General features: G+C 54.0%; 1 protein-coding gene across 4 annotated transcripts in view; it reads left to right on the top strand.

Moving 5' to 3' along the window:
* LOC130839716 (pleckstrin homology domain-containing family M member 1-like) overlaps positions 1-15,542 on the top strand; it is a 51,185-nt gene that overhangs the window by 22,183 nt on the left and 13,460 nt on the right. For 2 of the 4 annotated variants that reach the window (XM_057714016.1, XM_057714017.1), the window contains exons 7-8: positions 5,724-5,869; positions 9,234-9,427. In XM_057714016.1, coding sequence (XP_057569999.1) covers positions 5,724-5,869; positions 9,234-9,427 — 340 coding nt within the window. Of the gene's footprint in view, positions 1-5,723; positions 5,870-9,233; positions 9,428-11,713; positions 12,176-15,542 lie in introns of those variants that run through there. The other 2 variants (XM_057714019.1, XM_057714018.1) reach the window with 2 other exon arrangements.

The raw sequence follows: 15,542 nt of genomic DNA, 5'->3' as shown, positions 1-15,542 counted from the left end.
TTATCTTCATGGGAAGTATATTCTAGTGTAAGAGGCAGGAAATACGCATATAAACAAGTAAACATGCAGTGTGGACAAGTGATAATAATTTCTGTGGGGAGTAGTAAATCAGGGAGGTGGGCAGGGTACTATTTCATGAAGGATGGCCAAGGAAGCCCTCACAAATATGGTGATATTTGAGGAGAAGTGGAGGGAGGGAGGAAGGCACGACGTGATCTTTGTGCTTCAAGCAGGGAGAATACGTGTAAAGGCCCTGCGACAGGAACACACTTGACATGTGCAGGAAATGACAGAGACCTGAGTAGCTGGAGCAGAGGAGATGGGGAGGGAGTGGTTAGAGATGAGGTCAGAGTGACGGAGGGTCTCATGGGCCACAGAAAGGACATTGGCTTTTGCTCTGAGGGAGATGGCAGCCTTGCAGGGTTTGGGGCGGAGAGATGTAATCTTTTAAAAGGGGGAGTCATCGTGGCTCATTTGCTGAAGGGCTAAAGAGACCAGTTAGGAGACCGCGGCCATAAGCCAGGCCGGGAATGGTGGTGGATAGTGGTGGAGGCGGTGAGAAGTGGAGGAAGATTCTGGACATGCCAAGAGGGTTTGCTAATGGCTTAGATGTGGGGTGTGAAAGAAAGTCAAGGATAACTGTGAGATTTTTAGTCCAAGCAGCTGGAAGGATGAAGTTTGCCATTTAATGAGAGGAGGAACATCCGGAGAGAAGCAGGTTTGGAGTGGGAGAATCAGGAATTCATTTTTGGACATGTCGACTCTGAGAAGCCTATTAGACATACATGGAGCAGATGGAGATGGGAATCGAAAGTTGAAGGGCGAGGCCCAGGCTGGAGATAAAAACTAGGGAGTCGTTGGCATAAAGCTCCGAGACCAGGGAAATTCAGCTAGGAAGCTGGTGTCTGTAGAGAAGAGAATCCAGGGCTGAGCCCAGGGCCTCCAGCACTGAGAGGCCAGCGAGAGGAGGGGGAGCCTGGGAGACAGGAGGGGGGCCAGTGACAGCAGAGAAGAACCAAGGAAAGGGGGCTCAGCTGTATCCAGGGATGCTGATGGGCCAGGGCAGATGGGGACCAATGATTGGCCTTTGGACTTGGCAGCAAGGAGGTCCTGGTAGCCTTCCCAAGGGCAGCTTCTGTGGAATGAGGGGACAGAAGGCTGCTTGGAGCAGGTTCAAGAAGGAATGGGAGCAGGGGGAGTAAAGACAGTTCCCACACCTCCTCAGGGGGGTTTCTGTAAAGGGAACAGAGACACGGGGTGGTAATTAGAGATGCGAGTGGAGTCAAGAGATATTTTTAAAGCTGGGAGAAATAACAGCGTGTTGGTGGGCTGGTGGGAATGAGCCAGTAGAGAAGGGAGAAAAGGGCGACACAGGCAAGGGAGGATTCCAGGAGGACGTCCTTGTCCTTGAGCACACATGGGAGGGTTGGCCTCAGACAGAAGCACAGCCAGCTCTTCCCCGGCCACGGGGGGCAGTCAGAGTGTGGGTGCAGATGCTGGAAGTGGGGGGTCCGTGAGGGGCATGTAGAGGTGATCGTTTGAGTGCTTTTATTCTCTCAGTGAAATTCAGGAACAAGGTTAACAGCTGGGATGAGGATGGGATGGAGGCTCTCAAAAAACGCTCCCATCCAACCAGTGGCGGGCGCGTGTTCTCCTAGTGGTCTCATCCACACCCGGGACAGGACTCTGGCCCCGGAGGTTATCCAGGCTGTTGAAGGGTCAGGCCCGTCATCTAGAGCACCTCTTTCTGCCTCCAGGGCTGTCCAACCCATTCCGGGGGCTCCTGAAGCTGGGCACGGTGGAGCGGCAGGGGGCCATGGGCATCTGGAAAGAGCTCTTCTGCGAGCTCTCCCCGCTGGAGCTGCGCCTCTGCCTGAGCGGCGAGGAGGGCACCTGCGTGGAGAACTGCTCGCTGCTGCGCTGCAAATCTGTGGGGCCGGCCCACAGCGACGGCCGCTTCGAGCTGGTCTTCTCGGGCAAGAAGCTGACCCTGCGTGCCTCGTGCCGGGATGAAGCCGAGGACTGGCTGGACCGGGTGCGGGAGGCGCTGCAGAAGTGCCGGCCCCAGCAGGAAGAGGAGTGGGTGACCATCCAGTACCCGGACCAACCCGAGGACCCCCCAGAGGCCCCCCAGGGTGGCCACCCCTCCCATTCGGACCTGCTCTCAGAGCCTGAAACCCCCCAGGGCCTGCAGTTGGACTGGTCCTCTTCCCAAGTTCCCGAGCCCGATGCTATTAAAGAATCCCTTCTGTACCTGTACACGGACCGCACCTGGATGCCCTATATCTTCTCCCTGTCCTTGGAGTCTCTGAGGTGCTTCTGCATGAGAAACAACGAGACGATGTTAAGTGACAGCCATGGAGTCGAGACCATCTGAGACATCCTGCCGGACACAAGCCTCAGGGGCCCATCCTTCTTCAAAATCATCACAGCCAACGCCGTCCTGAAGCTGCAGGCCGGGAATGCCGAGGAGGCTGCCCTGTGGAGGGACCTGGTGCACAGGGTCCTGGCGTCCTACCTGGAGACGGCCGAGGAGGCAGTGACGCTCGGCGGGAGTCTGGATGAAAACTGTCAGGAGGTGCTGAGGTTCACTACGTGGGAGAATGGCTACCTGCTGCAGTATCTGGTGGCCATCCCCACGGAGAAAGGCCTCGACTCCCAGGGCTGCTTCTGTGCAGGTGCCAACTCTCTGTCCCGCCGCCCCCAGCCTCCCTGCCAGCCTCGCTCTGCCCGCAGTGGGGTTCCTGCTCTAGGCTCTGCACCCCTTCCTGGTCCCCACCAGTGCCCCATCCTGCCCCAGGGGAAGTTGCAGCAACTGAGGCTGTTTGATGATCAGATTATATCCTTTTGGAGCAGGGGCATGGTACCCTTCCAAATATTTTGGCATGCTTTTGTGAGTGTACAAGATCTGTTTTTATTTTTACTTTTTAAATTATTTTTTTATAAATTTATTTTATTTTTATTTATCAGCTGCATTGGGTCTTGGTTACTGCGCATGGGCTTTCTCTACTTGCGGCGAGCAGGGGCTGCTCTTCATTGTGGTGCACGGGCTCCTCATTGTGGTGGCTTCTCTTGTTGTGGAGCACGGGCTCTAGGCGCACGGGCTTCAGTAGTTGCAGCACGTGGGCTCAGTAGGTGTGGCTTGCAGGCTCTAGAGCGTAGGCTTGGTAGTTGTGGTGCTCAGGCTTAGTTGCTCCACCGCATGCGGGATCTTCCCAGACCAGGGCTTGAACCCGTGTCCCCTGCATTGGCCGGCGGATTCTTAACCACTGTGCCACCAGGGAAGCCCCCACAATTTGTTTTTAATTACAAAAATGGGCTCGTACTACTCAGAGCTGTCCACCAAAACTCTGTGGTAATGAGAATGTTCTAGATCTGTGCTGTCCAGGACGATCGCCGCAAGCCACATGTGCCTACCAAGTACTTAAAATGTGACTTCCTAGCGTGAGAGGAACTGGATCTTTAGTTTCCTTTAATGTAAATATATTGAAATGTAAATGAGCACTTGTGGCGCATTGCCGCTGTTTTAGTCGGCACAGCTATACCTCTTGTTCCGCAACTTGGGCTTTTCCTCCTTAGGGGGGTATATTATACATATTCTTCTAGGTCAGCGCATCTGCTCTGTGGTTAGCATCGTCCAATCCTGTGCTGGGCCCTGGGCCAGATGCTTTCGTTGGACTGTCTGCTTTAATCCTCATGACAGCCCTGTAGGGGTTTGTCTCTATTTATGGCTGAGGAAACTGAGTCCCAGGGCTGGTAAGTACCTGTCCCAGGTTCACACAGCGCATGATGGCAGAGCCGGAAGAGGACTTGATGGTCCCAGAACCTGTTCTCTTAGCCGGGCCCCCACAGGGCCTCTCCACTCCCTTGCTTTCAAGGCTGCATGACATTCCGCTGCTCACATTCCCTTCCTAGCTCTCCTCGCCAACCCAGACACCTGTTTCCATCACCCTGGGCCCTCCGGGAGGAGGAGGCGGCCTTGCTGCAGAGCGTGCCGCAGGGAGACGGGTGGCTGCACGCGGTCTAGGAGCTGTCCTGTCGGGGAGGAGCCTGTGGGACTAGAGGGGAAAGCCTGCTTCAGGCATCTGGAAGGAAGTGGTCTGCGGTCGATGCCCCCTGAGGATGGAGAAGCTAAGCAGAGCAGAGCTTCCTGCAGAAGATATTTTCAAGCCCCTGTTCACCCGTCGTCCCCCACCTGCCAGCCGCTAACGCTGACATTTTGCCCATCAACCCCATGGGTGCCAGGCTCAGGGAGGAGGCCAGGCCCCCGGGGCTGGCAGGAGGGCTCCCCCGCTGGGGATATGGATGCTGGCAGGCGGCTCTGTTTGCCACCCGCCAGCCTGCCAGCCACACTGAAACTGGAAAGCTCAGGCCTCCTTTCTGCCTGTGGGCACAGCTTGTTGACCAGGCAGACACCAATCTCTGACATCTGGCTTGTATTTCATAGTCTACGGGGCACTTTCAAAACCTCTTTTAAACTTCGTGATAACAAGTAGTAGCTGAATTGGAACCTTGCAAAAATTTGGTGATGGTCAGGATGAGACAGCTGGTACATCAAAGAGCCAGCCTTTCTAGTCCCCAGGAGGCAGAGGGGACCCTTCCGGTACTGTAGGAGGCAGGGCCCGTGCTGGGGATTTGAGCCAGGGCTTGGTGTTGCCCTGGGCACACCCCACGCCCGTGCCCCCACCCTCCCCCTGCCCTGCTGTGGAGGGGCCCCCAGCAGAGGGTCTGAAGCTGGCCCTGAACCGCTGTCTCGAGGCGTCAGGCAGGTCTGGCTTCAGGCTGGCACCAGGCCATGTCCAGACGGCCCTGCCTCTGGCTGGCTTCCCCACCCACTCCCCGCGGCCAGCCCCATGTGCCCAGCCTTTGCCCTGCTTGCCGAGACCCTGACTCTGTGGCTTCCGTTTCTGGGCCCCCGTGGAGGGGTGGACCCAGAGGAGGCTGGCATTGGTGTGCAAACAGTGGGAACATTGAGCAGAGGCAGCAAGGGAAAAGAGAATGTGGGCTCTACACCAACCCAACCCAAATCTGGCTCCAGCTGTGCCACTCAATCAGTGCGCGACTGGGCAGGTTTCCAAACCTCACTGTGTATCCGTTTCTTCAGCTGTGAAATGCTGATGATAATTCTTACGGTGTTTTGCCATAAAGATTAGTCAGTAGGGTTGATTCCGAGTGGTGGGAATATGAATGGTGGTTGTTTTTATCTTTGTACTCCTTTTTTTTTTAAAGATGTATTTCATTATTTCTTTATTTATTTCTGGCTGCGTTGGGTCTTTGTTGCTGGGCACGGGCTTTCTCTAGCTGCAGAGAGTAGGGGCTCCTCTTCATTGCAGCGCGTGGGCTTCTCATTGTGGTGGCTTCTCTTGTGGAGCACAGGCTCCAGGCGTGCGGGCTTCAGTAGTTGCAGCACGCAGGCTCAGTAGTTGGGACACATGGGCTCAGTAGTTGTGGTGCACGGGCTCAGTAGTTGTGGCACATGGGCTTAGTTGCTCCACTGCCTGTGGGATCTTCCCGGACCAGGGGTCGAACCCGAGTCCCCTGCATTGGCTGGAGGATTCTTAACCACTGCGCCACCAGGGAATTCCTTCGTACTCTTCCTTTTTAAACTTTCTATTGATTCTTTCCGTCGATAGTGGGCCCTTTCTGCCTTGGCAGTTTCTGTGTTGCTCAGAAGCTGACTCTGGCCCCACCGCTGCTCACCCCCCCACTGTTCTTCTCCCCAGGCTGCTCCCGGCAGATTGGCTTCTCATTTGTACGACCCAAGCTCTGTGCCTTCTCTGGCCTCTATTACTGTGACATCTGCCATCAAGACGATGCCTCAGTGATCCCAGCCAGGGTCATCCACAACTGGGACCTCTCCAAGCGCCCGGTAAGCCTCGAGCCCAGCCTTCTGTGGCCTCCCGGGGCCTCTGAGTGACAGAGGAGGGCTTGCTCCTCTTTGTGGCTTCTGTTCATATGTGTGGGGGAGTTTGGCTCTAGGGAAGCCCGGGTCACTAGTTCAGGCCCCATGATGTGGGGGAGCTGACCAGGAAAGTAATTGGGTGCTGGTCTCCAGCCCCTAGGCAGAGTTCTTTCAGTGCCTGCCTTGGTCCTCAGGTGGCAATCTAAGGATGGTTCACTGCAGCCCCCCATGGATACAGATAAAACTATTTAAAGTACCAGCAACTAGATATGTAGATAAAAATGATGGGATAGATTATATAGATGGATGGGTGGATGGGTTAGGTGGGTAGGTGCATGCATGGGTGGATGGGTAGATAGGTGGATAGATGCGGATGGAAGGATGAGTGGGTGGATGAGCAGGTGGATGGGTGGGTGGGTAGGTGGATGAGTATCGACGGATGGATGGGTGGATGGTGGGGTGGGTGGGTGGATGGATGGATGGATGGATGGGTTAGTTGGGTAGATGCATACATGGGTGAATGGGTGGGTTGGTGGCTGGATGTCTGGATGGATGGGCAGATGGATGGGTGGACTGGCCAGCTGGCTGCACTTCTGCTGGGAGCAGTCAGCCTTTTCTGTGCATTTTTTTTGCTTTTTTACATAGGCATCTACTTTTTTTTCTTTTCACTGTTCAAAATCATCTTTATTCAGTTGTTTAGCCTTTCTTCCCACCCCCAAGAATACAAACTCCTGCATGTACTTTTTTGTAAAGTTTGGGATCATACTGGACTCATACTGCTTTATAACATGCTCTGTTCAGTTCGTATTACATCTTGGGCACTTTTTTAAGTTCGCCAAATGCTTCTGCCTCAGATGTATTCTGCAGTCTTTCAGATTTTCCTCCTCTTCAACTTGAGCTTACCCCCTTACATAGCTGTGTTACCATGAGCAAACTGTTGAACTTCAGTTTCCTCATCTGTAAAGGAAATTAACAACAGTGTCTTTCCCCGGGCTGTGTGAGGACTAAAGGAGACAGTACCCACCAGTCACTTAGATGGTGCCTTTTCTCTATCCTGAGGCCTCCCCTTCTGCCCCTAATTCACTTGGTCAGAGTCTGCCTCAAGGGGCACAAACTTGGCTTTCTCCCAAAGGCACAGATTTCTGCTACAGCAAGACAGAGCACCAGGAAGACGCTGTTTGCTTCTCCTGAGACCCAGGCCTCCGGCAGTGCTGTCTCTCCACGTGGAGGTGTCCGCACGTGTCCCCATCAGAGTCCAGGGAACGAGATTCTCAGAGCCTGCACCACCCCGCCCTCCCCCCCACCGCCCCCGGGGATGGGAACCCCCAGAGACATTAGCTTCACTTTGGCTCTTTTATTGGTTCCCTCATCCCCAGCCCTGCCCTCAGTGTTAGCTATTTAACTAACTACACGGAGAAAATGAAACCTCAAGATGACCACAAATGCAAAGAGCCCTCCGGCCATAAAACACCCTCACTGTTTACAACTTCCGGGTGCGTCTGTTGAGCCGTCTCCTTATTCACTGCTGTAATTTTGTGCCGCTTCCTTTTTCCAACTAGAAGATTATACCATTCCCCTCAGCATGCCTGAAGTCAGGAAATATCCAGCTCTCTCAAAGATGCCAGACCTGGGGAAGCCAGCAAAATTCAAACGAGGAAGTGGCTGGCTGGCAGGTTAGGGGCCCTTTGTCCACTGTTACCACTCTGGCTGACCCACTCCTGCGAGGCCTGGCTGGCACTTGGCAGAAGGTCAGCCCAGGCCTGGGGCTTCTCTCTTTGTCTGTCTCCTGCATGGGGAGGAATAGTCCCTGGGGAGCTCGAAGGCCAAGCCCATGCCTCTCTGCCGCACTTGGCAGTTCTCAGCGCCCGCCTTCCTGTGTGTCAGTTCATCTGAGCCTCACCCAAAGCCTGGGGCAGAGTCGTGGGAAGGGCTGGGGAACAGCAGTTTGACTGAGTCTCGAGTCACCGGGCCTTTGTCAGTGGGCTGCGCGTTGGCTGGGGGCTGGTTCCTCAGGGCTCTGGGAAATGGGGAAAGATGGAGTTGTCAGCTGCTGGGGCAAGTGAGAGGTTCTGGTGGAGCAGCCCCCGGCCTAACAGTCTTCCGAGGGCCCTGTTGCATCCCCTTGGGCCAAGGGACAGACACCGGGGCCACATAGGCACCCACAGATTCTGATGGCAGCTCCCATTTACTGAGGATACACTTACATGGATTTCCTTTTAATCTAAACTCAAAATAACCCCATGAGTTAGGTGCTTTTATTTCCCCCATTTTACAGATGAGGAAACTGAGTCACAGAGAGGTTAAGTAAGTTTCATCAGGTCATACAGCTGGGAAGGGGTGGAGGCGGGAGCCAAAGCCCGACTCCTAAGCACTGCAGGGCGGTTGACAGCGGAGAACATCTCAGCTCCTCCATCCTTATCACGGCAAGGAGGAAACTGCAGGGGAGAGGGGCTTCTCTTTAGCAAGTGAGGCAGCCAGGTGCGCAGAGACAACACCTCAGTTTAGACCTGGCCTCTGCTTTCTTCTGGTGGCTCGGATAAGCCACTTTAGCTTCTCTGAGTCTCAGTTTCCTCATCTGTAAAATGGGAATGATGACACCTTCCTTTCTGAGTTGTTGTGAGGATGAAGAAAGGATGTGGTCGAAGTCCTTAGCCCAGTGTCTGGTAAACAGTAGGTGCTCAGTAGTTGGCTTTGGCATCAGGGTCAGGGCTGAGGGTAGAACCTTCAAAGTCCTATCACGTGGGAGAGGCCCAGATTGATCACTGAGCTCCACGTGGAGACTTGGGGGGCCCTGGTGGTGCTGCTGGCAGGGGTGGAGGGAGCTCAGGAAACCTCTAGTTAAACTGTGTCTGATCCGTGGCTTCCTGTGGTTGGAGCCTGACTCAGACCCGTCACCTGGTTCCTGAGCCTGGGGTAGTGCCTGTTTCCTTTCGGCAGGAACACGGGGGCGGGGGGGGGGGGGACAGGAAATAGTGGGGAGGATCTGTGAGGCCCAGGGGGAGAGGCGTGTTGACTGGAGCAGCCCCTCCTCCATCCCAGTATGGTCGGTCAGTCGGTCGGGAGGGGCAGGAGCTGGTGCCAAGGGGGGAGAGTGGGTTTGGACGTCAGATAAACTGGGTTCAAACCATGGCTTGTATGAGCTGTGGACCTTGGCCAAGTCACTTCCTCTCTCCGAACCTCCGTTTCCTCATCTGTAAAATGAAGACGGTACCGCTTCCCTCGGCAGGTGGATGGAGGGGTGAGCGAGTGAGTCGGTACCACAGTGCCAGGCCGTCGGGTGCTCACCAAACGGCCCTCCTGTCTCACCCTCGCTGCCCGCTGGTGTCCGCAGGTCTGCAGGCAGGCCCTGACGTTCCTGACGCAGATCCGGGCCCAGCCCCTCATCAACCTGCAGCTGGTGAACGCGTCCCTGTATGAGCACGTAGAGCGGATGCATCTCATCGGGAGGAGCCGGGAACAGCTGAAGCTCCTGGGAGATGACCTGGGGCTGTGCCAAAGCGGAGCCCTGAAGGAGCTGAGCAAGAGGTGAGCACCCTGGGCGTGGACACACGCACACACACAGATACACACACACACAGAGACACACATGGGGTCCATGCGCCAGCAGGTTCTCAGGAGAAATGCCAGGGCTGGGTGGAGAAGGCCTTCCCTTTGTGTTTAGGAGTGGCTTTTATTTGTGCACATATCTGTCCATTCATTCATTTGACAAATATTTATTGAGAACACGCTCAGAGCCCATCACTGGGCCAGGGGCGTGGGCCGCAGCGCTGAGCGAGGTGGACCTGGGTCCCGCCCTCTGGAAGGCACGCAGGTGAGTAAGGCCGCCGCTACCACGAGGGGCGAGGGCCGGAGGAGAGAGAAGGACGCCCTGGGAGTACAGCGGGGCGGCGGGTCTAACCCAGATTGGAGGAGGGCAGAGGGGGGAAGGCTCCCTGGAGGAACTGACATCCAGGGTGAGGCCTGAAGAACGCGTGGGAAAGTGAGGAGACACAGGAAAGAGTGTTCCAGACAGAAGGAGTGATGTGCACGGGCCGTGAACGAAGGCCCCACGCGTGCAAAGAACAGGGAGAACTTTGAGGGGAGCGAGGACGAAGGTAGGGATGTGGTGAGAGGAGGCCGGAGAGGTAAGAAGGGCTGTGGCACCCTGGCTCCTCTGGTCCCCGCCAGCCCTCCACCCCATGGCAGCTTTGCTGTGCTGCTCGGGCAGCATCTGTCTCTTGATAGCCTCTTGTAATCTGGCAATAAATTCAGTATAGGGCTCTCTCGCCCCCTGCATGATCTTTTGAAAAGAGACAGGAGCTTGCCCTTTAGCTTCTATTTTCTCCCAGGCTCTTAGGCAACAACGTCTCACCCGTTCTATGGCCTGATCTTCCATCAGAATCTGATCTTGAACTCTGCCCCAATTCCCACTACCTATGCGTTGATCCAAGGAGATAGGAATCTGCCTTGCTTGGTTCTGGTTTGCCATAGTTTCAGCACGATCACACCACCAGGTTTTGAATTGTAAAAATTCTCCTGGGGCTAACACTGCACGAGCCAACGTTGCCCAATCGGCTGGAATTAAACGAGAGCCTTCGGCTACTCCGTGTATGATACCTATGGTGAATGGGGAATTTACTCCATAATTCTGTACTGCGTGCTTTAATTCTTTCAACAATTTGAAAGGGATTGGCTCCTGTACTGCCTCATAAATTCCATTGGGATTGTTAGGATCCACTCCAGGTGCCACCCTTTCATGAATCCTTACTGGAAATGCCATTTGCATAGCTTCCAGATCTCCCTCTTGTCTAGCCTGCAAAGTGCCCTTCTGTAAGGGTGATAAAACTGAGTGTCCTTTAGACACAGGAAAGGCATGAGCTCCTCCAGGCGGCGTTAAGGAGGGTGGAGGAGGGGGCAGTAGAGGAAGTTCACTGATTCAGGGGTAACCGATAATAAAAGAGTGGTGAATTAATAATCCGACATAGGTACTGAGAGTTTCGAGGAAATGGCAACATTTCAGTCACTAACTGTAAGGTATCTTGCCCTCCCGCCACCCTAACTGGTGCTCATTTTGCAGGTCAGCTACTCTTCTTGTCAGCGGTGTGGCCAAGGGGAGGCAGAATGTCTTTCAGGCTGGAGCTTTGAGGAGGAAGCGTTCAAATTGCCAGAACTGGACTAGCACTTTTGAATTTCCCAGCATGCCAGGCCCTGTGGCTTCCTTGAGAAGCTCCACATCCTTCCCAACCCCTCCCCCCACCCCTGGGCTGCCCAAATCTTGCCTCATGGTGCAGGGCCGGTGAGGGGGGTTGGGGAGATGGCCCAGCGGGAAGGAATTGTTGCCTTTGCTAGAGGAAGGATGGTTTGCACCCTGGTGACTCTGGGAAAAAGGCTTCCTCTGGTTGCTCAGATTGGATCTCTGCTGGAACCTAAAGAAGGTGGTGGAACTAAGGGTGTCATAAATAAAGGGTGGGTCGTGAGACGGGAGAGGGGCGCCTGTGTGTCTCGGGACTCTCATAATGCTTTCGCTTCTGCTCAGGGTGCAGCGCCTGTGCCCCATTGGCCTGGGTCGCTGTGCCCGGGAGCCTCCGCATAGCATGTCCCCACTGCGCCTCTGGTTCCCATGGCTTGTCTTCACGGGGCAACCATTGTGGCTTCTGGCCCAGGCAGCTCAGCCTCTGGAGTGGACCCTCGACCTTGTTCAGTGGACCCCCGACCCCCCGGGGCTAACAGAGCCTTGGTCTTCACATTCCTCACACCTCCCACCCAAATCGCCCTATGCGATTACACCCCGCACAGAGTCGGGGGGCTTTAATTACTTGTCCTCCTCTCCAGAGCAGATGTTGGTGCTGCCTCGTCAGGAATTGACTGAGACTTTGGTTCCACACCCAGACACGGATTCAGCTGGAGAGCTGCCCACAGGGCCAGATTAGTTTGCTGTTCCACATCAGGATGTGAATGACAAGCTAACCCAGCAGCAAAAGCTCACAGCAGCGGTTCCAGTGCTGGACTGGGAACAGAATCAGGGCTTGGTTCTGCCTTTTTGGCACAAAAGTAAGACTAAAACCATAGGTCTAGATCAGGCTGAAGGTCACCAATCATTTGCAATACTTGTTCAAGAGCTCAAAACCAACGAAGTTTATTGTTTCAGCCCCAAACCTGAAGAAGGATCTCGTTCAGCATCAACAGCTTGCTAAAGCTATTGTTGGAACTATAGTTGTGTTAGAAAATAAAACTCAGGGTCTAGAACAACAGTTGCAGGGTGATTGTGTAGCTTCCGGTATGGATACCATTTATCCTGAGGAGACCCTGCCTATGGATTTTCTGGGGAACTCAGAGCAACCTCCGGAGCCCCCTGAGGAGGCTGAAATTTCTGCATCCCAGCAAGAGGCCCAGCTTCATCATCCAGAGACCCCTGAGGAGGTTGAATCTTTTTCACCCCAGGCAGAGGTCCAGGATGAAACTGCAGAGCCCACTGAAGAGGTAGAACCACCTCCACTCCAGCAGGAGCCTCCATCTCAGTCTCTAGAGCTCCCTCAGGAGTTTCAACCTTCCCTACTCCATCAAGAGGCCCCGACTCAAGCTCCAGGGTACCCTACCGAGTATGTACTTGAAAGTCCAGTGAGTGATGAGGTAGCATCCCTAGCTGGCATTCAGCATCACGCTCATTCAAACGTTCCCAGTGTCACACTTAAACCTCTGGATTTGGAACTGACCATCACTCCAGAGCCCACTACGGAAGCTGAGTTTCCTACAGCTCAGCAGGAGGCACTGGCTCTACCTCCTGAGCCTCCTGAGGAATCTTCTGCAACCCAGCAGGAAAGCCCAGGTCAGCCTCTAGAGCCTCTTGCAGAAGCTGAGCCTTTTCCAAGTAAACAGGGGCAAACAACTAAGCCTTCTGAGCTTAGTGAGGAAGCTGAACCCTTTCCAACCCAGCATGAGACCCCAGCTCAGCCTGCAGAGTCTGTTGGAGAAGCTGAAACTTCTCCAACTCAGGAGGAAGCCTCAGCTCCGTTTCCAGCAGCGACAGAACCTTTTGCAACGCTGCAGGAGCAACAAGCTCAGCCTCCAGAACCGTCTGCAGGGGAGGTGGAACCTTCTCCAACTCAACAGGTACAGCCAGCTCAGCCTTCAGAGCCTTATGAAATGACCGTTTCACCTCCAAGTCACCATCAGGTTCCGCATTCAAACGTATCCAATATCACCATCAAACCTGCAGATGTGGAGCTTAGCATAACAGCAGAACCCACTCCAGAGGTGGGACCTTCTCCAACTCAGCACAAGCCTTCAGCTCAGCCCTCAGTGCCCCTTAGCAGTGCAGAATTTCCTACAGCCCAGCACGAGGCCCGCACGCTGCCTCCACAGCCACCTGAGGAGGTTGAACCTTTGCCAGCCCAATCTGTAGAAGTTTTACACAGAATAAACCTTCAATACCAAAGGAGACCGCAGCTCAGACTCCGGAGCTCTCTAATGTGATTGTAGTTCTCTCTCCAGAGCATCATGTAACAACGGTTTCTCCTCTAGGTCAGGATCAAGCTCAGCCTCTGCAGCGGCCCACTGTCACTGTTAAACCTGTGGATCTTGCACTTGCCTTAACTCCAGCATTCACTAATGAGGTTGAAAGTTCTCCATCCCAACAAGAAGCCTCAACCCAGTTCACAGTGTCCCCTGAGCAGGTGAAACCTTTGTCAGTGCAGCAAGAGGTTTCAGATCCGCATCCAACCGCCTCTGAAAGTGTTGAACCTTCTCCAGTCCAGCAGGAGCCCCCAGCTCAACCTCCAGAGGCCCCTACAGATGTTGCAGCTCCACCTTCACTACCTAATGAAGTGACAGGCTCACCTCTAAGTCCAGGTGAAGCTCAACATCCAGTGTTGCCTGATAGCACAGTTAAACCCTTGGATTCTCTTAACTGTAGAGCCCACTGAAGAGGTGGAACATCCTGCAGTGCAGCAGGAGGCCCCAGCTCAGTCTCCGGTTCCCCAGGGGGGCTCAGATATATCTCCTGAGCCCCCTAAGGAGGTGGTACCTTCTGCCACACAACAGGAGCTTCAGGCTCAGGCATCAGAGCGCCCTACAGAGGTGGAACCATTGCCAGTCCAGCCTACCACAGAGGCTGAACGTTCCACAGTCCTGCAGCAGAGTGCAGTTCCAGCAGCATCCCCCGAAGTGACAGTTGCAAGTCCAGAGCAGGTTCAGCTTCCACATCCAACCTTGACTGAGGTCACAGTTCAACCTTTGGAGCTGGAAATTACGTTAACTCCGGAATCCAGTATGGAGGCTGAACTTTCTCCAACCACGCGGCAGCCCCAAGCTCCGCCTCCAGAGGCAGTTGTAGCTCAGTCTCCATCGCATCCCGAGGTGCTGGTTCCAGCACCAGATCAGGCTCATGCTGAGCCTCCAACATCACCCAGGGTCACAGCGAAACCTTTGGACCTGGAGCTTACCATAAGTCCAGAGCCTGCTATGAAGTCTGCATATTCTACAGCCCTGCCGCACTTAACGTTACTGCAGGATCCTATGTGGAGACTGAACTTTCTCCAACCATGCAGGAGACCGCAACACAACCTCCAGAGCTACCAGTTCAACCTCCATTCCAGCAGGAGGTGACAGTTCCAACTCCAAGTAAGGATCAAGGGCAGCAGCCAACATCACCCAGCGTCACAGCTCATCATATGGACCCAGAGCAGACGACAGCTCCAGAACCTACTACGGAGGCTGGACCTTCTACAGCCCTGCAGCCGACTGAGGTGGCACTTGCACAGCCAAATCTGACTCAAGTCACAGTTCCACCTGTGGACCTGGGAGGTACCATTTCTCAGCAACCAAGTCCATCTGAGACAGTTCTTTTATTTTCACCTCAGGATTCAGTATCCACAGGTCTTCCTGGTGTAAACTATACCCCAAAAAAGAAGCAAGCAGAACAGAATGCCACCATGAACATCAACATGTGTGAGCTCTGTACCTGCAAAGATGAGACGCTGTCCTGCGTGGGTCTCAGCCCCAAGCAGAAGCTCCACAGAGTGCCTGAGCCACAGCCCAACACCTACAAGGGCATCTTCACCATCATGTAAGAATCCCTATCCTCATTTGTTCTCTGCATCCTGCCTGACATGGCAGCCTTTCTTCGAGGTCTTGTTGGGTCTTCCTCATCTCCCCATCCCATGTTGACTGACTTTCCGTTTCTACCTTTTGTTTGTCAATGTTGCTTATCTTCATTCTCCTTCTTGCTATTGTTCCCTCTTCTCCAGGTTTCTACTTATCATTGCCCTTTCCTTCTCCATTTTTTACTCCAGTATTTAACTCCTTAACATCGACTCTTCTCCCATCTTTGCTGCATCCTCTTTACAGCAACATGTGCCTCTCCCCACCTCGTTGGTGGTAATACCACAGAGTGGTTAAGAGTGAGATTCCGGAGCCAGGCCGCCTGGGTTTGAACCCAGGTCTGTCGTTGATTAGCTTTGTGACTCCATGTCCTCATCTGTAAAGTGGGGACTGTGGCGGTCATCATCTCATAGCATTGCCGTGAGATTTAGATGCTTTAATACAGGTGAAGCTCTTATATCAGTTCCTTCCATGTATTTTAGTGTTAGCTATTCTTACTGACTCTCTCCGTTATATCTCGAAGTCATCTTTGTCCCCTAGCTTTCTTTTTATAGCACCCAGT

The sequence above is a fragment of the Hippopotamus amphibius genome, chromosome 17, assembly GCF_030028045.1.
Source record: "Hippopotamus amphibius kiboko isolate mHipAmp2 chromosome 17, mHipAmp2.hap2, whole genome shotgun sequence".
Taxonomy (NCBI): domain Eukaryota; kingdom Metazoa; phylum Chordata; class Mammalia; order Artiodactyla; family Hippopotamidae; genus Hippopotamus; species Hippopotamus amphibius.
This window is presented reverse-complemented; position numbering and strand designations above follow the sequence as displayed.